At 37.1% G+C, this 22,859-nt stretch overlaps 2 protein-coding genes and 1 long non-coding RNA gene across 4 annotated transcripts in view; 2 read left to right on the top strand and 1 right to left on the bottom strand.

Annotated features, from left to right (window-relative positions):
* Positions 1 to 16,838, bottom strand: part of LOC110054694 (major vault protein-like) — a 32,126-nt gene extending 15,288 nt beyond the window's left edge. The window contains exons 1-11 of one of the 2 annotated variants that reach the window (XM_020761050.2): positions 16,742 to 16,838; positions 12,658 to 12,815; positions 9,591 to 9,728; positions 8,728 to 8,908; positions 8,357 to 8,460; positions 7,611 to 7,733; positions 3,568 to 3,693; positions 2,963 to 3,073; positions 2,233 to 2,364; positions 1,617 to 1,923; positions 314 to 406 (exon numbers count right to left, since the gene is read on the bottom strand). In XM_020761050.2, coding sequence (XP_020616709.2) covers positions 314 to 406; positions 1,617 to 1,923; positions 2,233 to 2,364; positions 2,963 to 3,073; positions 3,568 to 3,693; positions 7,611 to 7,733; positions 8,357 to 8,460; positions 8,728 to 8,908; positions 9,591 to 9,728; positions 12,658 to 12,810 — 1,468 coding nt within the window. In that variant the 5' untranslated portion in view covers positions 12,811 to 12,815; positions 16,742 to 16,838. The remainder of the gene's footprint in view (positions 1 to 313; positions 407 to 1,616; positions 1,924 to 2,232; positions 2,365 to 2,962; positions 3,074 to 3,567; positions 3,694 to 7,610; positions 7,734 to 8,356; positions 8,461 to 8,727; positions 8,909 to 9,590; positions 9,729 to 12,657; positions 12,816 to 16,741) is intronic. The other variant, XM_020761051.2, reaches the window with a different exon arrangement.
* LOC149097333 (uncharacterized) lies at positions 8,311 to 9,447 on the top strand. Its single transcript, XR_016204390.1, has 2 exons — positions 8,311 to 8,448; positions 8,782 to 9,447. It is a non-coding gene; the product is annotated as an uncharacterized LOC149097333 (long non-coding RNA).
* A 65-nt stretch (positions 16,839 to 16,903) lies between the features above and the next one.
* LOC110054695 (selenocysteine-specific elongation factor-like) lies at positions 16,904 to 22,859 on the top strand. Its single transcript, XM_020761052.2, has 2 exons — positions 16,904 to 17,441; positions 20,288 to 22,859. The coding sequence occupies exons 1-2, from the start codon at positions 16,941 to 16,943 to the stop codon at positions 21,581 to 21,583; spliced, it is 1,797 nt and encodes a 598-aa protein (XP_020616711.2). The 5' UTR covers positions 16,904 to 16,940; the 3' UTR covers positions 21,584 to 22,859.

The following is a 22,859-nucleotide window of genomic DNA, read 5'->3' as shown; positions in this document are numbered from 1 at the left end:
CTTACTCACTCATAATATAGACCCTTTTCATAAATGGCTGCCAATTGAAAATTCTTTTGTATGCACTTAAATTAGCCTCACTAAACTCGTTTGGGAGTAAATTATAATTCTTTTGAAATAGCAACTCAAAAACAAGGTTAGTCAGGCTAATTTTATTACTTACAAAAGAATTTATAATTGGCAGACATTCATGAAAAAAAGTCTTTAGTCAAACTCTAAGAGGTATTTTCTTTTCAAAAAAGTAACTCAAAAATTCTTAACTGCTTACTACAGGTTGTGTTTAAAAGCAAAATTGCGAAAACAAATTAATCACCTCTTAAAGGACCAGGACGTCTTGAATTTTGACTTTGGACTGAGTTAGAAAATTCATCCCATTGGTTGGACATTTGCTGCATGGATGGAAAACCTAGAAAAATTTCAAAACATACAGTCAAACCTGTATGTAGCGGCACCATATGCAATTGTATGATAAATATAATTGCATGGACCTGCCATTTTCAACATAATATTAGCAGCTTATAAAACATTGAACTTATTTAATAGTGAGGAAATTGTTATGAAAATTACTTTAACACTTCAACTCAGATTATTGGGAAAATGTTTATACAGTGCAACCAAATTTACTAATTTGCACTCACTGAAGCACAATCACCTGCATGTTAGTAGTTAACTTGAAGTTACATGTATTTTAATTAACAATGACAAAACATTTATTCCAATTCCTTTAACACTTTAACATACATAGAAAAATGTTTAGTGTTTTGGTTCACCAACTTTGACGTTAATTCCATGGGAACCTTTCTTGACAACTATTTGTTTACATATATACATTTTGCCGATAAAAGTAAAATATAAAACTTTAAGGTAAAAAGCAGTTTAAATTAAATCTAAACGTTTTCGATCTGTTTGATCATCATCAGAGTGAATACATTTAGACTCAATTTTAACAGCTTTTTACCTTAAAGTTTTATTTGTTTACACTTTTTGGATTTTAATCAGTGTTTTTAAGTTTTTGTGATAGATTTGTATTATTTCCATATAATTTGGCAACAGTTAATCGCTTCGATCAGACATAAAAATATTTAATCATCATGACTTAATGCTAATAATATTTAAAGACTGCAGATTAATGAATTTTAAAACAAGATCATTTTTCTTTATAAATTTCATGTTGTTGTGGATTCACTCTTAAGTTCTTTAAGGGAATGAAAAAATTAGGAACATTTTAAGATAGGAGATAGATCCAAGATAGTTGTTCTTTCAACAAGTATATTTGGCACCAGAATGTTATTGGACAGGTGCTGCTAGTGACAACTCAAGTGTCAGAATTTTATCAAACATGTTATTGTAAAACATTTCTGATGATACATTCCAATTCGATGGAAATACATGGTGACAGAATTGAATGTTCCAGCCAATGTTATTATTAACAACATAAGCACTTATAATTAAAAAGTAATATTTTGACAGCCACCTCTGAAGGCCTCTTTCTGGTCTTGAAAGGTTTAAAATCCTTTAATATATACTAGGCTGGTTGGCTAAAAAATAAAAAACCTTCTGGTTATTCCTGTTTTCATCCTATGGTCATATTGAATGTTATCCATAAAATGCCTTACTAGAAATCTCTGGTAAAACAACATTCCGGGTGCCACGGTCAGCCAGGGGATCCTTTCCTCCCGCCAGAAGTTGTTCAACAGTTGGAGGTAATTCCTTTTCCCAGAGCTCTTCATCTTGTGTTAACATATATGTCTGACCACATACAGCCCTCACCCTTCCAGTCTTAATATCCCGGATATAGATTCCTTCATTCTCATCTAGGGGAATGGCTTTCCTTCGTGCAACAACTTCAACTTCGACAGGAGGAACATATTCACTAGGTCCACGGATCATCCAGCGGTCACCAGGTCGTCTTGGCAGCTCTTTCTGTGCAAAGAATATATATACATGTTTAACGTAGAAATTGTTTGTCATCAAATTATGTTATTTAAATTATTTTTAAATCTGTGAGCCAGCTCTTTAAAGGCTTTACAAACTACTACAAATAAAAAATGCATCTTCATTCTAATATAAGTTGGTCAGAGGATAGAAAGATCTAAAAATAGGTTGGAAGTAAGAGACCAGGCTTTACCAGTCAGCTGGAAAGAAAAAGCAGATGTTTCTGAGTGGGCCACATGCTAAAATGAAACTGGAAAAATAGGAGATTTGTATTTAAATACTAAAAGAAACATTTACCTCTTTTTCATCAACATCATTAAAAGCTTCATTTGCTTTTAAAATTACTCCCTCATCCTCGCCAAGAATAAACACATCTTGGATGCCTTGCTCAAGCTTTTCACCAGGCAACAAGAAAAACGACTTCTCTCCCTGAAAAGAAATAGAGAACTTTTTATCATCAAACATTTATATACGTCAAAAATATATTTACAGTGGAAAGCACATACTTTCAGCATAAAATCGAGTGTGAGACAACTTTGTAAAAAAATCAAGACTGCGAGACTCACATAACCACGAAAAAATGAGACACAGCTGAGACCCGTGAAATTTGACAAAAATGTTGCGAGGCCTATGGTTTTTAAAGGACCATTCACCACCCTTTCTCTATAACAGCCCACTTTTATGTCCTGGTGGACGGTCCATACATTTACTCTTATTTCCTTGCATTACAGCCCCAAGGTGGTTGTTGTGGATACGTTTGACTATAAAGTCCTATGTGAAGGAGAAGACATCTAGTTATAACTCTTATTTCAAGGATCATCAAATATATAAGACATAAATTATGTTTAACCCGCTGTTGGTTTATGGTACATTACATTGCTAACTAATGAATTGGCCAAGCTAGAAACTACCTTGAGGCATGCAAAAAATAAATAAGTCAATGTAGAGATGGTGAAGATCTACTACCTAGAATTTGTTTTAAAAAGGGTCTTGGTTCTTCAACTCCGAACACCAAAACATATTGTACCTTGACAAGCTTCTTTTGACCAAGTTGGGGTTTACCATCTTTATCGACTGGATCCAAAATGACACAGTACTGACGGTTGTTCAACGTTGTGATATCAACTACTCCAACAACCTGTTGCATGATGCAGATATGAAAGCACTAAATTTAATTTCATTTGGCAGAAATGCAAACTGATTTTCCTTATTCTAATAATTCATAAGCTGCGTAAGGTATGTTTGTGAGCACCTTCCTTGTTGACTTTTAAACTTCTGCAACTGTATGAATGACCTGAATAATACCATGAGTCAGTGAAGAGTTCTTACAGTAACAGAGTGGAAGAGGTGATTGTTAATATCATATTATTATTATCATAGCAGGGTTCCAGATAAGTTTTCAAGGTATGGTGTCAATGAGGAATCCCATGGGTCAATCTCCAATGTCTTCCACCAAATCATCATACATTTTCTTATTAATTTGTCGGGTCATGTTGCTGACCTTGTCAGGTTTTTGACCTGAGACCCCTTGCTTATCTGGAACACTGTTATAGTCAGCTCAGACTGCAAGCTGAAAGAGCTAACTGATCATGTGAATAAGTTAGGTGATGAAATAAGCAATGAGTGCATTACCTCTTCATAAACATTTGGAATGTGAGCCTCTGTGTCTGCCATGGTGATTAACCACTCTTCTCCATTCTTCCGTAAAACACCTTTATCATCTTTGAATGTCCGTGTTGATCGAAGGTGTAGAGCTTTCTAAAACAAAAATCAAACAGGACAAAATGAAAGAATAATTAATTGAGGTTATAGGAATCCTCTCGTAATATTTCTTATGAGAGATAGAGACGACATATTTATAACAAGGTAACATGTCACACTTTTTTGGTCTGTGATTGGTGAGAAAATTCAAAATTGAAATCATGGCAATGAATTGCAATTTGGGTTTGCATTGCAACAAATCGCTGCTTTTAAACTTTTACCTTCTTTTCCCATTTGTACTACTCAGACAACTTTCCTGAACATTAGTTCATCTCTACAAGCTATTTTAAGTGAAAGGGAGGTTGATGCAGGTCATAAAAGGTAGGTAATTGTTTTTTTTTAATTAAAGGATTAAAAGCAGAAAGTTAATGGATAACTTAGTGCTAGCAAACAGAAATTAAATTAATTAATGAGAATGCCCAACCACTTGAAAGATATTTCTGAAGCTGCACATTCTCTGCAGGAAAATTATTTAAAAGTAACAAAAGTAGTCTAATTTTTAGACTAATTCCAGCAAGTAAGAAGACTATAATCTTTATCTTTGTAATTTTCAACTCAGTAAGGACCACAGTGTAAACTACTGGGTCACCGGGGTCAGTATTGTGTTTTCACCCACTAAAGTTTCTTTCTTCTTGACCTGCAACCTTAATTGAAAGGCCGCGTGCAAGAACATCCCCTAGATTTTTCGGCCATTTTTGAAAGTGCTTAAAACTAGCTGAATTTTGGCATGTGGGCTTCGTTTCACCTGAGAAACATTGCTCTGAAGTTTTTTTCGCTGAGTTGCTTTTCGTTCTCGAGAAATAACGTATGCAACAAAGGCACACAGGTTGGAAAAACCAAGTGGTTTATTGCATACGCAATATCTTGAGAACGAAGCGAACTTTAGCGCGAAAACTACGGGACATTGCTTAACATACCTGAACGAAACTGCATGCGAAATTTGGAGCGTTTTCGACAAAGTTCACCTTTGATTAAAATACCTGACGCCCTTTTCCCGCCGAGTCCTTCAAATAAACAAAGCCGGGCCTTTGTTATGATAAACAGAGCCGATCCTTTGTTATAATAGCCAAGCCAAGCCTTTGTTATAAGTCGAAGTCTCGCCTTGGTTTATTATAACAAAGGATCGGCCCGCCGCAACCGCAAGGACTTTGATTTTACTTAGAAATCAGCAAAATATCAATTTCACGCAGCTTATATAAGCTCAAATTTGTTGATTTCAGGTCAAAAGTGCTTAAAATGTTGACTCATGTTAACGCGCGGCAGCAAGGATGTTGATTTCTCTTAGAAAGCAGCAAAATGTCAATTTTACGCAACGTAAAAGCTCAAAAATGTCGATTTTAGGTCAAAAAAGGTTTAAATGTTGATTTCATGTTAACCCGTGACGGTAGGGATGTTGATTTCACTTAGAAAACAGCAAAATGTTAATTTTACGCAGCGTATAAACTCAACAATGTTGATTTCAGGTCTAAATAGGTAAAAATGCTGATTTCACGTTAACGCGTAACAGCAAGGATGTTGATTTCACTTAGAAAACAGCAAAATGTTAATTTCACGCAACGTATAAGCTCAAAAATGTTAATTTCAGGTCTAAATAGGTAAAAATGCTGATTTCACGTTAACGCGTGACGGCAAGGATGTTGATTTCACTTAGAAAACAGCAAAATGTTGATTTCACGCTGCGTATAAGCTCAAAAATGTTGATTTCAGGTCTAAATAGGTAAAAATGCTGATTTTACATTAACGCGTGACGGCAAGGATGTTGATTTCACTTAGAAAACAGCAAAATGTTGATTTCACTCAGCGTATAAGCTCAAAAATGTTGATTTCAGATCTAAATAGGTAAAAATGCTGATTTCACGTTAACGCGTGACGGCAAGGATGTTGATTTCACTTAGAAAACAGCAAAATGTTAATTTCATGCAACTTATAAGCTAAAAATTGTCGATCTCAGGTCTAAATAGGTAAAAATGCTGATTTCATGTTAATGCGTGACAGCAAGGATGTTGATTTCACTTAGAGAACAGCAAAATGTTAATTTCAAGCAACTTATAAGCTAAAAATTGTTAATTTCAGGTCTAAACAGGTAAAAATGCTGATTTCACGTTAACGCGTGACGGCAAGGATGTTGATTTCACTTAGGAAACAGCAAAATGTTGATTTCACGCTGGGTATAAGCTCAAAAATGTTGATTTCAGGTCTAAATAGGTAAAAATGCTGATTTCACGTTAACGCGTGACGGCAAGGATGTTGATTTCACTTAGGAAACAGCAAAATGTTGATTTCACGCTGCGTATAAGCTCAAAAATGTTGATTTCAGGTCTAAACAGGTAAAAATGCTGATTTCACGTTAACGCGTGACGGCAAGGATGTTGATTTCACTTAGAAAACAGCAAAATGTTGATTTCATGTAACTTATAAACTAAAAATTGTTAATTTCAGGTCTAAACAGGTAAAAATGTTGATTTCACGTAACGCGCGACGGAAAGGATGTTGATTTCACTTAGAAAACAGCAAAATGTTAATTTCACGCAATGTATAAGCTCAAAAATGTTGATTTCAGGTTTAAATAGGTAAAATATGGCGGCCGGAAAATAGTGTTAACATCTGGAACTTACTTTGGTTATCTGGGACAATGATTATCTGCACTGAACAAATAAACATCAAATAAGCACTTTTCTAAATACAGCAACGTCTTAAATGGCTAAAAATCACAAGATAAATACATATTTTTCGACAAACGCGATCGTAGCTTTATGTCACGCACCGCCTAACAGATTAACAAATTAACCCGTCTGCGCAACGTACGGGTCTCCATACATCTGCATGTCCGCTGATCCCAGAAGTTCAAAACACTACAAATCATGCCGATATGAAATAAAATCAACGCAACCTGGATCACAGATCTATGTTACAATCGATCGCTGCTTGTTGGCCATGATTACCTTTAAATGAAAAAAGCCGAAACAATCTAGTTACCAGTTCTAGAAACGCGAGCAGAACGTGATCGCAATGCATGCCGGGAAGGGTCTTTACACCTCGTGCGCGGGAAAACATGGCGGTTGATACAAGACAAATTTTATCACTCAAAAACCAGTTCTCGCTTTCCAAACTTTGACACTAGCAACGCTTGGCAAATGGGCCACAACTCACGAGAGGGTATTTTTCTTGGGCAAGAACTGCTCTTGGACTTTGCTGCCTGGCTCGATCTGACTTCGAACGCCGATAACACGATTACGGTATATCAGCTACCTTCGAAGTTTCAGAACACATTTTGATTCTTTAAAACGTGCTGACGACTTACGGGTTTATCGAGGCTTTATGATGCCTCTCAACCACCAGGCAGGCACACAAGGTACTTTAACACTATGGTTAAGATATTAGTTGACAGAGTTCTAATGCGGCACATCTCTTTTTCGTTCGATGGTATTTCGTTTGCCGCTCGATCGATTCACGTGTTGTGTTTACGTCACAATAACCGATGTAAACAATCTGTTCCCAGATTTCCGCTCTATATACTATTTTCCTTTGACTTTAAGACAGCTAAGATTCAGTGGAATACACTATAAACAGTCTGCCTGTTTGCTGTTCAACAAAATAATAAGGTTTCTTTTGTTTTTTGTTCAACAAAAAATCTCCAAAAGATGCCGCTTGGAAAACTGAGCTTTTTGCATACGTTATTTCTCGAGAACGAAGAGCGCCCCAGCCAAAAAAAATCCAGAGCAATGTTTCTGAGGTGCAACGAAGCCTACATGCCAAAATTCAGCTATTTTTGAACACTTTCAAAATGGCCAAAAAATCTAGGGGACGTTCTTGCACGCGGCCTTTCAATTATGGCCATAAGGAAAAATAACATCAAACACCAATAGTTTCATTCAATTAGTTTTGTGCAAAACACATGGCCAAGGCGTTCTCACCTTCTCAGTCAATACATAAGCATCAACCACATCAACTACTTCCTCGTAAGCACCTGGAAGGTAAGCACCAATCTTTTTAACCAGCCACTCTTCCCCAGCGACACGTATGTTACCATCACGATCCTGTTTGAGAAAAGAAGAACAAGAGGACAAAGTAATAATTAAAAGTAATTGTAACAAAAGAAAATATTAAAGCTTTCAAACAGTAGAATCTCCATGTAATGTCACCTCAAATAAGAAAAACTGTAAGTTAATAAATTTGCAAACTTTCCACCATCAAACCACTACAATAATGCGGGAACCTCTGAAAGCAACTTGACCTGCCAAAAGCATCACTACAACTACTTTTACAAGCAAGTATATGGCTTGAAATTTTCAGTATTGTTTTCTTTTTTTCATCTGTAGTAGGTAACCACTAGACATATGATTCAATCACTCTACAAGGGAAGACTGGATAACAAGATGCTGTACAACCTTAGCTTGATGGGAGGTTAAAACTTGTTCATACATTTTCTATATACTGTAGTACCAACCCAATAATTATGATGCTTGCCATATATTATGTAATTCAGATGTATCACTTAAAAACATGGTGTTGTTGGCTACACAGGGGCACTGCTAGAACCACCATGACAGAACAGAAGATAACACAAGAAAAGAGGAGCCAGGTTCATCCCATGCCTGAGGCTATCCTGGGTTAATTAAAAAATAATGTTTTTAATATCCTATAAATGTATTGCTCCTACTTTTGTTTCTTTCCTTGCTCTCAGTCTAATGGCTTGGTTTGGTTGGATGATGGTCGCAAGGATTGTTTCTACAACTTCAACTTCTTTCTTTGGTATGTAAGTACCTGGAGTGTAAAACCAATAGGGCAAGATCAGATTAAATATCATATGGACCTGAAATATTAAATATGAGAGTATAAATGATTTTGTAAATTGTTTAATATGTGCATTATTTAAAATTAAATTTTTCCACAAGCTAGCTGAATACAATATACAGTATAGTTCTTAAGAATGCCATTAAATTCTATGCAGACCCAATCAAATAAATTCAGTTCATCTCCCCTCTAAGTAAGAGTTTTAATTTATTGTAAAAATTAAAAGATAAGCTTTACCTGGACCTTCAAACAGCCATTCATCACCAGCTACCCTCTTCTCTCCTGATTCAGACTCAAAGTCCAGCATAGCACGAAGTCGAATTGCAGAGTTAGCCATGACTACCCTCAGACCTGAAACGCCTTGCTTTAAAACTTCACCAGGATATAAAGGAAATGGGTCTTGTGCAAGACGGATATCCTGCAATACAGAGGATCACATACATAAATTAGTCTCTTTAATCTATTAACATCACACCAAAATTAATTCCAAAATTTATGGGCAGAGTGGATATTTTGATACAGAACACATTGAGTTGGTGATGACTTGTACTATTTCCACTTAAAAATTACCTATTACCCAGAGTAAACTAAAAATGAAATTTCCAAGAGAAAGCAATGCATCTATAGTGGCTATAAAGAACTTCAAAGTCCATCTCTTGGCTATATTAGACTGCAGCCTTCATAGTAATGGTGAAATGTAATATGATATAATTATTCCGTTAACCCCCTTCAAAAGCTGTGATCTGGTTGCAAAGGTTCAAACCATTCAAATTGAAGATTGTATAAAATAAACAGAAAACTGGTTATTCTAAATATCTTTAACACTGATTCCATCTCAAAATACATGATGTATGGAATGAGTTGAGGTATCAGGCCTTAACTACTGCAGTACTGAATTTGGAATTGACTCCTACTTAAAAGTTTCTTAATAAAAGAGTCACGCATTTATTACTTTGACTCAGCTTAGTTCGTAGTTTATGTTCATTAGTGATTATGTTCACCATGTTCCAAGCCATTACAAGTTCAAATCAGACAGTTAAGGCTACATTTATAGTGATTGCACGCTTATTAAGTGCCATGTGTTACACGATATACAGAACCTGATCAGCATGACCCAGTTTGATCTGTCCATTAGCATCAATAAGAACGTGTCCATCTTTATCCCTGAGCACTGGATTTTCAACAATACAGTAATGACGAGGAGGAATAGTTATCATTTTCTCTGGACCAAGAATGACCTGCATAAATAAGAGAGAAAAGTTTCCTCACCTTTTCTCACCAAATGTTTCCTTTCTACAACCCCCTATATTATATTGGACATAACTAATCAATGACATCAATTAAATAAATGAGTAATCATTATGAATAACACTGTTATTGATGGGTAATCAATGCTTAGCCATTGATTATTGCAGGTGATCAATGAGTTATTCCAGAAAAAATCCATACCATGCCCCACCCCCGATGGATGGACACGTTTTTTAACCCCCCTCCGACCTGGATTACTTGAAGAACTAGACCCCCTCTTACCTGGATTTCCAAGACAAAAGACCCCCCTCCCGCCTGGATTTCCAAAAAATTTGATGAGTCTTATAAATTTATATATTCAGTAGAATTATATGCACAATTGTATCCAGAAGATGCTCTTGTCTAATTTCTAAAGCTTTCGGAAATATTAAGCTTTAACAATTATCCTGTGGAACACAATAAAACAAGCTTAATACAAATTCAAAATGTTTTTGGACTCAAAGCTTGTTAAAAACATGCAACTTGTTTGTTACACGCACCGTGCGAAATATATCATCAAATTTATAATGATAAGAATTTGGGTAAGTTGAATTAAATACCTTTCCTCGAAGTTGGCCTTCTGATAGGGTGCAGGAAAGAAAAAACAATGTGCAGAATTTTGGAAGCAGATTGTGCAGGAAAAACCTCAGTTGTGTGGGGAATTGTGCGGGATTGTTGAATCTTTTGACGAACCAAATTTCAATTTCAAGTGATCTTACCAAGTCCTACAGCAGGAAAATTCTGCAGTGACATGACAGTTTAACCAAATTTATTTCACTAGTAGTTCAAATCACATATTGTTTTAGCAAACTGTGTCTCAGACTGACTCTGTATAAAAAGTGCACCAAACCAAAACAGAATGCCATGATATCTTTCATTATAATTATTAAAAATAATTATTCCTATCCTTATTCAATCAAAATATGTAGCTTGAATATTTCTTCATAAACTGCATTAAGGTTTGCACATTCTTGGACGTTATCTGCCAAAAAATGGTTATGGAAGAACCTGTGTAGGTAACTTGGTGGGGGGGTACTCCCTTATATGGGCTATATAGGTATGTGCGGCCCCAAAGGGTATGGTTTTTCAGCCGTTTTGGTCATAAATAGGGTATCAATTTTAGCTGACTTTGGCCATTTTGGTCATAAATAGGGTATGGTTTTTGCACTCTAGCCTTGATATGGGTATGTTTTTAAGAAGAAGCCACTTTTTCATCATTATCAAAAAGAAAATCAACAAAAACCCTTCACAAATTATCTTTACTGTATTTAACATTGGTCTGAACTAGGGAACTAATTATAATGTAGGTCTGAAAAAGAGTTTGGGGTCAGGGTCAGGTCATAAATAGGGTTTCAAATTTTTGGTCATGCCATAAATAGAGTAGGGAATATCGCAGATTTTGGTCATAAATAGGGTAAGGGTTTTGGGAGGCGGGCCGCACACCCCCCACCCAATTTTTCTGGGAGTACCCCCCGGGGCTTGAGGTATATCAGGAAAGAAAGATATAACTGAAAGATTTCAACTTTTTTCAGATTCAGAGAGTGCTCAAGTGTCACGTCACACATCTAAAAGTTTGAGGTTACGTTCGGTTGGAAATGATCACCGAAGAAGTCTCTTTTGGGTTCAACCTCGCCTCCCGCCTGGATTTAGAACCATAGTCTTTTGATCCCTCCATCCCGAGTAAATTTCCAGAAACCCATCCATCGGGGTGTGTGGATTTTTTCTGGAAGAACCCAATGATAATGAATAATCAATAGGCCTCAAAATTTTCAGTCATTGATTAGTCATTGATTGCATTGATTCAACATTGACATACAAGTACATCAGGAAGTAATCTCATGGCTACACAATCCATACCAAATCTAAAATAAAGATTAAATAAAAACAATTTCTTCAAGAAACATGTACAATTCTTCTTTGCCTATTATTATCATCATGGGCCATTCATGTAAAGATTTATAACAGGCAAGTGGAGTTGTAATAGAACAATGCCGGAAAATTGGAATAGATCACCAGCTGCTGTTCGGGAAAGGAGCCCGGGCTAGTAGAACCGAACTTGAGAGAGTGGCAGAAATCAAGCTTAAAAATGAAAACGAGAGCATTTTTTAATTGCTATCTCTTTGAGTGCACCCTAAAAGTTATTTTAACATCTAAAAATAGTCCTATAGTTTAGTTCTGAACACCCTATAAAAAGTGAGACCAAAATCCTTGATCTACACTCTCTGTGAGACGATGAGCATCGCTAACATTGATATGGGAGTGTTCCTCTGGGTTAGATATCAGACAAGTTTTCCACTCAGACATATGATCCAGTTTTTGTTTTGGGAAGCAGGCTACATAACCCCACACAATTTTTCTGGGAGTACCCGCCCCCCAGTGTAAAGGGCAACAAACAGTTTTTAGATTACAAACCTACAACAATTTGATATCAAACCATATCATCTGTATGGAAAGGTTTGAATAAATTCCTAACTACTTTGAATAATGGTGCCACTATCATGAGTAAGGTAATTGAAATAAAATCTTGTTTTGAGCATACTCTTTCCACATCCTGCGTCAGTCATCTTGTAAGCGCGAAGCGAACCAGGTACCATACATACATGTACCAAGCATGTATTATTGTTATTGTAATAGACATCAAATATGTGCCTTCTTTAAGCTGACTCAATGAAAATCTTTGACAGCATACTATTTTCTTAGCTACAACTCCGCACAGCCAGCCACCACTCACAGTATACATTGCATCAGGACTCCATTCCTATGTTTTTCTTAATTGGATTCCTTCCCTAGACCTGCCTAAATGTTTAACTGAGTCAAGCATACATGCATTATTTTCATTATAATAGAGATCAAATGCAAGTTGGCTAATTGAATCATTACCTTTTCATTGTCCTGTCGAATGAAGGTTTTTGGACCAACTTCAACCTTGGTGACATTGGTGTTCTGATCCAAGACATGAATGTAATAATAAGGTGGGATACGGTAGATACTCTCCTCGTCATGAGGGGTAGAACGCCGACTACTGCTCATCATTCAAACTATATACATTTGAAAACAATTTTGACATGTTAATCTGAATTTTTATATTCAAATAATCAAATAAATCTTAATTTCATTAATAACCCATAAAATTCGTGCTACAGTAGAACATCTAGGAAAAGGACATTGACAGACAAGGGTCCAAAAAAGAAAGTTACCACTGATAAAAAATTCAAACACACATTATTATTGTTGTCTTCACATGATTTCATGTTGCCTTAAAGCCTGTTCACATTTGAATAAATTGAAATTTCTAGTAAGCTTCATGCTAATTTCTGAGGAACCTATTAACTGGCCTGAAACCCTATTAACATAGCCAAAGCGATGAAAAAGGCAGGTACATGATCAGTTGTTTTGAGTAACTTTGAACAAAGCAGTCAGCTTCTCGCAATACCTTCATGGTGTGCACGCTATCTTGCACTACTTGTGAATGTTGGACATATTTAGAAACTGGTTAAACAAGGTTAAATTTGGTTGAATTCTTCTGTTTTGTTATTGCATAGAACATAAGTGAGCTTCCATAATTAGACCAATTTCGATATATTAAAATTCAACCTAACACAATAGACCTTAGCACATTAGGCTCTGTAGTTATTCCCCAGAGCCTTGTACTGAGGTCTATTCTCTTAGGTTGAATTGTAATATATCAAAATTGGTCTATTTGTTAGCTTTTGTAACAAATTTACAGTATAAGGTCAGATTTCAACAAGTAACTCGCTGCAAAACCAATTAAAAAGAATTGTGAATACTTGTATTCATCAACTTGTACCTATTCCAAACATGCCTACTTTGCAAAACTGAAGAATATTTTGAAAGCTGTAAAATATTGGCATTTACAAGTTTCAACCCCTTCTGAGTTTCTGGTGCCATAATTGTTAAAAGTATGCATACAAGCATGGCCAAGAATTTTACTCTTCTGTAATATTTGTCATACATGCTTTGTTAGGATGCTTTGTTTTAGCTCATATTTTCTCTCACGGTTCAACATACTAAACTTTAACAATGTCAGCATTTTCGGTCCAGTCAGTAAAGCTTATTTTTTTGAAAATGGCCTCTTATAGCCCCCCCCCCCCCAAAGACCTGCTTTTCCCAGCTCACATGCTCATAAAGTCATTTTCCACAGAATGACCTGCATATGTATTTTAAAGTGCCTATGAAGTCAAAAATAATTGCTGCTGATTTGAAAGGCTTTTCAAAGTGAAGACGAATGGCGTTTTCGTTTTTGGAATATCTTTTTTCGTTTTAGAGATATTTACGTTTTTGTATTATAAGTGATGACGTCACAGGTGGTTCCACTAAAACAGTTCAACACTCGATCAAGAAAATCTCTAGAAATATTAAAGCAGTGTTCTTTAAACTTGGCACCAGAAATGTACATCACAAAAGAAACAAAATAACACCCGTTGTGCCGTCGCCATGACAACAGTTATGCCGCTGGTCCTGTTTTAATTAAAACCAACATTACCAGATTTTATCTTAAACAAGGATCATCCACTCCCAACAATCTAATGGGGAGAGTTAAGACAACATGGGAATCATGTGTGTTCCGAGCAAGACCCTCTGTCCCTTTTCGAAGGGTTGCAAATTGGCATATTTTGTTTTTCACAGAAAGAGACTGGAGCCAAAAGTGTTGCCATGGCAACAACACAGAAGGTGTGATTCTGTTTCTTTTGTGATGCACATTTGTGGTGCCAAGTTTGAAGAACACTGCTCCAATATTTCTAGAGATATTCTTGATTCAGTGTTTTACTGTTCAAATGGAACCACCTATGACGTCATCACTTTCCTCATTTGCATAATACAAAAACGTAAATATCTCTAGAACGAAAAAAGATATTGCAAAAAGGGAAACACCATTCTTCTTTACTTTGAAAAGCCTTTCAAATAAGCATCACTTATTTTTTACTTCATAGGCACTTTAAGAAGAAACGTCTCTTAAGTGCGTAATAAAATAAAAACTTGCAATTCTACAATTTATTAGTTTGACACGCCAATTAACTGTATTAAAGTGTAAGCTCATAAGCCCAAAAAAAGCAATCAAACTTAATAAGCTTACCTTGTCTGCAAATGAAAAGTATTTGAATGTCAATCTCTCAGTTATAATGAAAGAATCTTAGCAGGTGGCATGAAGTCTTGTATAAGCTTCAGCCTGAGTTTACAAGAACAGAATACTAGCCCCCTCTCTTGGTAGCCATAGAAATGGTCTACACTATTAAACAGAACAACTAGTACAGTGTGGGGCCCAGTTCTCAGCCACTTTTTGTTCAGCATTTATTTTTTGTGCCCCAAATGAATCTGAATAAAAAGCAATTGTTTCCAAAGGTAGCTTGATTCCTTTTCTTCCGTTCTGCTGAGTTTTGTTTCGTCCTGCCGAGTTTTTCTGTGGGCATGTCGAGGTGACGCGACGGTAGGTGAATTTGGTTTCCCCGAAATCATGTTTGTTTACAGCTACTCAAATTACATGGTTTAATTCAAGTTTATATTTTGTCCGTCTAGAAAGCCCAAATGAGCCAATTCTTGGCATAAAGGATGTAGAGTGATAAAGCTATCTGTTAAATATAAACTTTTCCTGGCCTGTTTAATTCTTTGACCTAAATTCACTCCTCAATATTTCCTTAGTACTTTTGCGCATTTGCCTATTCTCAGCCACCCTGCTCGCCTTCAACACTAAAAGCGCTCATAGTTTTGTGTGGAGTATTCGTGTCAAGTCAGTTGTAAAAATAAAGCTGTAATGGGGTGGCATGCTGAAAATTATGAGCTCTGACTTAACCCCGTTTTAAATAACCAATTTTTTTTAGCCTCGCTTGACTGCACCTAAGAGAAAAACTAGGTGTGCAAAAAACTTCCCTTTCTAACATGAAACAAAGCTCATTAAGGATAATTTGTGATCAAAATATCAAAACACAAGTCTTATAAGCGATTTAACAACAAAAAATGGTAATAAAGCCTTGTTTATTCTGAGGATATCGCGTACGCTCTTTTGTGGCTGAGAACTGGGTCCGCTGGCTGAGAACTGGGTCCGCTGGCTGATAACTGTGCCCACGAACAAAGCTACCATTTTCGTTATTACTCAGGAGAAAACAGCGTAGAGCAGTCACAGAGATTCCAACCCCTTTTGAAGGAAAATAGGGAGACTCTTTTAGCGCCAAAGGCGCCAGCCTCTAGGGGGGTCCGGGGGCATGCCCCCCGGGAAATTTTGCAAATTTAGGTTTTCTCAAATGCCTTTTGCTGCATTTTGACATCATTTCTGAGTTATTCCATAAGGTCTTTAGTTTATTCTTATCACAGACATCTTTGGGCTGTTCTTTACTGTTGTTAATCCATCTTTTTTGAGCTGCTAAATGGAGTAAGACTGCTGGCCTGATGAGTCTGCACAACACTCGGTGAGAGACTGGGGGGATAATATGAGAAGAAAGTGTAATACATCAAAAAATTCTCAAGATTAGCATTTTTTCCCCTTGTTTTCACAATTTTATGATAAATCGGGAGAATTTGAAATGAATCGGGAGAGCGGGAGGCAACACATCAAATCGGGAGGGTTGGAATCTCTGCAGGCGATAGCTCTACATGTGTAAACTGAATGCTGAAGTTAGTTATGCGTGAAATTCTAAGTCCTTACGGCTATTCCAAGGTAAGAAACACAAGTTTACGTTTTTTGTGGCCGAGAACTGGGCCCCATACTGTAAACTACGTTTCGAATGTTTGCAGAGGCTAATAGTGTGCGACGTAAAGATTCTGCTTCAGCTACAAACTGAAAGAACCATATTCCGTTTGGATGGAACTTATTAAGCTTAAACTTGCAGGAGTGTTCTACTTTAATAAGTAGATTGAATCTGCAATGCCAGCTAATAATTAACTTAAGTTTATCGTCCGAACAAATGCATGAAGTAAAGAAGATACCAAACACAGAAGGCGAAAGACCCACCTTGCCTTGCAGATTTTCCCTGTTTCGAAAGTAAGTATTCACGACTGCACGATCGAAAGTAAAAGGTGCAGGCCAGAGGTGCAGGACCTAATTATCCAATCACAAGATGACGAAATGATGTCATGGAAATATTTTTGAAAGACCAGCAAAAACCAAACAGGGGAGTGTTGAGGGAGTGCTTAGGCTTAGGCCTGGTTACATGGCTGGGCCGGCCCCAGGGCCTAAATCGAGCGGGGACGATCGAGGCATGGCGGATCCCTGTAGAAGGGTGTTGAACTTTAACATTGGAGTTCTTGGTCACATTGACAGTGGAAAAACGTCTCTTGCCAAAGCATTGAGCTCAACTGCATCTACGGCATCTTTTGATAAGAACCCTCAGAGTAAAGAACGTGGTATAACTCTTGATCTAGGGTTTTCCTCTTTCCAAGTTCCCATCCCAGAGCATCTGAAGCAGCATGGTTACGACATTCTTCAGTTCACACTCGTTGATTGTCCAGGCCACGCTTCTCTAATCAGGACTATTATTGGAGGTGCTCAGATTATTGATATGATGATGCTGGTAGTAGATGTCACTAAAGGGATGCAGACCCAAACAGCGGAGTGTCTCGTAATTGGAGAGATTCTCTGTGAGAAGATGGTCGTCGTATTAAACAAGGTCGACTTGTTGAAAGAGGAAAAGAGGGACGTATTAATCGAAAAGGTAAATTTATTTTGAGTACGTTTTGGTTACTTCTTGGAGAAATTTAATTGTTGTTTTTGTTTTTGCTTATATAGAGTTTTTGTTTTTTAATATTTAATTTATTGTACATAAATATATAGTTTAACATTTTATTCATGGGGGCTTCCTAATATGGCGCTGCGGTGGTTTTGGTCATCTCAATCTCCTGTTTCTGTAATTTTAATCACTATTTTTGTAGTGCACCAGTCATTTGAAACACCCACCATCCCCCCCTCCCCATCAAATTGGGGGATACCCAGGGCATTTACTTTTACTGTCAGTGAAATGCAGTAAAAGCACCGTCTTATGGAGAAAAAGTTCAGAGTGAACTCCCCCGCCCTCTAAACATCAAGCACAATTCAAACAGTTTCCATCACTTAGATTTTGATGTGTCATGCTACAATCATGGTATCAAAAAACTGCCCAATCTTTGATGAACAGGTTGTTATCATTTTTGTGACACAATTGGTTACCATAGCAAGAGTATGACTTGCTAAAAACACCCTTAGTTGCAGCTTTATGGGCTTATAATTAAAAAATAGCACAGAAGATTTTTTTTATATTATCAAATTTAATAAGCGTAATAAGATGCAACTTTTGCCAAAGTTTAAAAAATTCTGTACATGGACCACCTTAAATTTTCAAAACTTTAAGGTGTCTCTGAACTCAATGTACAGGTTTTTTTAAACTTTGCCAAACGTTGCGTCTTATGCTTTAATATTAAAATTTGATAGTATAAAAAAATTTCACCATGCTGTTTGTGGACCACATACTTAAAGTGCACCTAACCCCAAAATGTTTTTTCGCTAAAACAAATCTAGACTTTATTTGAAGCATTTGGGCGAAGAAATTTTTGAATTTGGTTGAATCCTCGATTTTCTATGCCCTTTCAAAGTCGCGATTAAGTGTTTCACGACCGCGTTTTAGGGAGTCTGGGGTGGCGGTACCTGATGACGTCTACCCAGGAACCAAACACAATAGCGCCTCAGTCAACTCTCTGTATTTGCTCAAGAAAATAGAACGCAAAACTAATCGTTCCGATGTATTTTGGGACTAAAACGTCCAAGTTTTGTCTCAGAATCATTTCTTTTTCGTCACTGGAGTCAGAGTTAAGTTTTGATTCGGAAGGCTCCGAAATAAACTTCGATCGAGCACGTTCGACAACTGTGAACTCACTGCTTAGAGCTTTGAGAGCAATTTATGGAAAGCTAGATACGAAGTGGAGGAGCAGGCAAATGAAAAGCAGGAAAGAAAACTCAAGGACTGCTTTGGATGGTAATTTCGTCAACTAAACATAAGATTCCCACGCGTGTTTATAGCCCGTTTACATTTGTCCTTACCGAGAATGTATTTTGTCAAGGTTCTGTTAAATCCAGTTTGTGTTTTACTTTCAGTTGAATGCTTCATGTTTATAAGAACGACGTACGTGTTGCAGTTTTCGAGACTTGATGACCTCCAAAACATTGGCTTCGATCGATTGAAAATCGTATTGTTTGGACCTGTATTTTTGAAGCTGTGGGAAGCAAGGTGGAAGGAAACATTTCATACAATTACCCATTTCACATTGTCACACGTTTTAAGTCGTAACTCCAAATAACCAATGTAAATTGTTCTCAAAGTTTGCAGTGAAATTCGTCGGATAAGCGAAAAGGATGTGTTCCCTAAGCGGTCCGCAGATAATGTTACGTGGTCATATTTTCGACGCTATTGCACAGAATCTTTGTCGCACTGCTGATTTCCAAACCTTCGAAAAACTCTGTGAGTCTAACAATTTTGTTATCATGTAATTCTAGAGGATTAATCTTCGACTTTCATCTAAATCGAAAGAGAAATAAGTGTTGGTTAGCGGCGTACAGTTGCGATCTATTTACATATCAGTATAACGCTTCTTGATCATGACCGGATCACACAACTTTGCTGGTTATGTTATAAATATTGCGGGATTGGAAGATATAGGTTGTAGGTAGTATTTCTACAAATTTCTGGTTAGCTTTAAGCAGAAAATTTATGAAAATAGCGTTTGAAAGTCTGCGGAACAAATTCCAGTGAGAGTTCTTCGATGATTCTCACAGATTCAGTTCGCTTGTTTCGGTTCGACAAAATCAACCATCATTTACGTCCTTATTGCACCATTAGCCGATCATCGTCAGTAAATTGTACAGTATATCTTTCTTTAAATCTGGAATATTGCTGCAACAGCCGATAGCACCTCTGGAAGGCGTTTTCTGCGCACTTTTCGAATGTGTATTGCACCATCCTGAAGGAAATGAGAGGAAATGAGATATCCAACCTTCCTGGGTAGACGTCACAAGAGCCGCTGGACCCATTCTCCTCAAACTCGGTCGTGAAACAAAATGGCGGTGTTTTGGAGCTATTTTCGAGATTTCGTCGTGGCACAGAAAATCGAGGATTTAACGGAATTCAAAACTTTTTTCGCAGAACTATTTCAAATAATAAGTAGATTCGTTTTAGCGAAAAAAAATTTTTGGGGTTAGGTGCACTTTAAGTTAATTTTCTCAAATTTATTTACATTATGAACCCAGTTAAATTCACCTTGAGCAGTTACATTGATTTGTGTCTACTCTTTTTGCTAACCATTCCAACACATTTATGCTTGTTTTAATAATATTTAATATAGTCTATGGTATTTATATTCTGGTTGTCCTGGTCAACATTCACTTGCCCACATAGCAGACAAGTTATCTGCCTTGTTGTTTATCTATTTGGATCTTGGCACCTTCTACAGAAACACTTTTTTGTCTAGTTGGTGGCAGCAGTATTTTGTTTGCTTTTGCATTTTGTATGCCTAATAATTTTCTCTATTTCAGATGACCAAAAAGCTGGCTAAGACATTGCAAAACACCAAATTTGCTGGCTCTGCAATCTTACCAGTTTCAGCAAAGCCTGGAGGGCCAGACTCTCCAGAATCCAATCCAGTTGGTACACAGGAGCTGATTGAGTTACTTTCATCCCTGGCTTACCTCCCTCACAGAGATCCATCAGGACCACTGGTATTTGCGGTTGACCACTGCTTCTGCATACGAGGCCAGGGCACTGTCATGACAGGGACAATCCTCAGTGGTAGTCTCAAGGTCAATGACACAATTGAGATTCCTTCCATGAAGATTACTAAAAAAGTCAAATCCATGCAGATGTTCAAGGCCTCTATAGTGGAAGCATCTCAGGGAGACAGGGTGGGAATTTGTGTTACACAGTTTGACCCAAAGTTGTTGGAGAGGGGTCTAGTTTGCAGCCCTTGTACGGTGCCAACAATCTTTGCAGCTGTTATCTCAGTGAAACACATACCCTATTACAAAGGAGCTATCAATTCCAAGTCAAAGTTCCATATTACAATTGGCCATGAAACAGTGATGGGTAAACTCCAAGTGTTTGGCCTCCCCCTTGGGCAGGTAATCGATCCATCACAGGAGAGTCACACCTTTGATATTATGCAAGAGTATGTTTTTCAAGAAGAGGTGGCAGATCAGTCCAACCATTTAGTCAACACACCTGAAGATGCAAATGCAGATTCTGTTAACAAGCCTTCTTCAAGCCATCAATGGCTTTTCATTGAGTTTGAAACACCAGTGACTTGCCCAGAAAATTCCCTTGTTATTGGCTCACGTCTTGACACGGACATCCACCTTAACCTCTGCAGAATAGCCTTTCATGGAAGATTGCTAGTTCCCGTCAGAGACAAAAACTTTAAGGAGACTTTCCTGCCACAACTGAAGATTTACAAGATCAAGACGAGAGAAGGAGTTGTTGAAAGGATGGCTGACAATTATTCTGTTATTGCACACTCTCTTTTTAAGAAAGAAACAAACATTCAAACTTTTGTTGGCATGAAGATAAAACTCTCAACAGGAGAGCAAGGAAGTATTGAGGGTGGTTTTGGTCAAAGTGGTAAAGTGAAGATCAGGATTCCTTCTGGTTTGTTTTCTGATACTGTTTTGAAACTCTCTTCAAGTGAAAAGAAAAAGGGAGGGAAGAATAAAGCAGCCATGTTGACAACTTCAGAAGGGCCAACCAGTTCTGTTGAGCAACTTGCAAAGCCCATCAAAGCAATACTGGAATTTAAGCGATACAATTATGATCCTAACAAGAAAATGGTACAGTCTTGAGCCAAACTGTCTTGTATTTTATGTCCAGTGTGCTGTTCATGCATAATAGTAATAAGTTTTGAATGTCTCTTTGCACTGTCAGTTTGTTATGATGAAGATTGATGAATAGTATTTGAATATGGTCTATATACTATAACATGTAATGTAAAATACAGTAATAATTAACATCAGAGAACTAAGAAGTGCCAAAAAATGTACAATGAATGTGACAAAATGCAAATAATATTGACCATAAATATGTGCAAGCAAGCTCATATGAGAGAGGTATACAGATATAAATATGATTCAATAATTAATCTTTGAACACTCCATTTACAAAAGATGATCATTTTTAAGCGATGACGTAATCGCTTTATGCTGGCAGGCATGCATTCCTTTGGATAGTGATTTCGCATAGTTTGTCGCGCTTATGTCAGTGCGCTTATGTCGCGCACTTTTTATCCCCCTGTGGAAGCGAAATGCACTCTGGGAGTTCCTTTGCTGCTTTCCTTTGCCGTTTGTAGGTTCAGCGGAGTGCTTTTAATTGGAGCTTTTAAAAGAAGATTTAGGGGTGGATTTTGGTTTAAACAGTATCGGATAAATTTGCGTTCACTGGCAAACTCATAATAAGAACATATTCTCCATACATACAAGTTTAGATAGACAAGTAAGTCGCACAGGCGATAGGTAAAGGCTTTGCGGCTTTCCTTTGCCGTTTGTAGGATCAGCAGACTGCTTTTAATCGATATGACAAGTATACAGTTAAAACAACAAATTAATTTCCGGTGAGGTAATTAGTGTTGCGAAATATTTTTAAAGATAATAAGGTGTCGCTTTCAGAGAGTAACATTCCTTTGCGGGTTACCTTTGTGGCTGTTTGTAGGATCAGCGGACTGCTTTTAATTTCAGCTTTTAAACGAATATTTGGGGTTGATTTTGGTTTATACAGTGTCGGATAAATTTGCGCGCACTGGCAAACTCGTAATAAGAACATGTCGTCCATACATACAAATTTAGATAGACAAGCAGGTCGCACTCGCGATAGCTGAAGGGTCTACATAAAATTTACGGATTGTTAGCGCAGTTGTACTTTTGCCAGTCTTAAAGTGAATTGAATGAGCATTGTATGAGCACTGAAATATACAGTTTACAGTAGTGATAATGAAGTCAGGGTACGATTCATTTGCAGTTTTCAGTTTTTTATGAAGTTTTGGAAATGTGCTGTTTTATGTTTTCTGTCAACGAAAGAGTGGTTGTGATTAAACAATCGATAATCGTTTTGTCAGGGTAAAGACAA

The sequence above is a fragment of the Orbicella faveolata genome, unplaced genomic scaffold (assembly GCF_042242905.1).
Source record: "Orbicella faveolata isolate gen_17 unplaced genomic scaffold, um_ofav_v1 contig_47, whole genome shotgun sequence".
Taxonomy (NCBI): domain Eukaryota; kingdom Metazoa; phylum Cnidaria; class Anthozoa; order Scleractinia; family Merulinidae; genus Orbicella; species Orbicella faveolata.
Note: the sequence above shows the minus strand (reverse complement) of the source record. Positions and strands in the feature narration are given on the sequence as shown.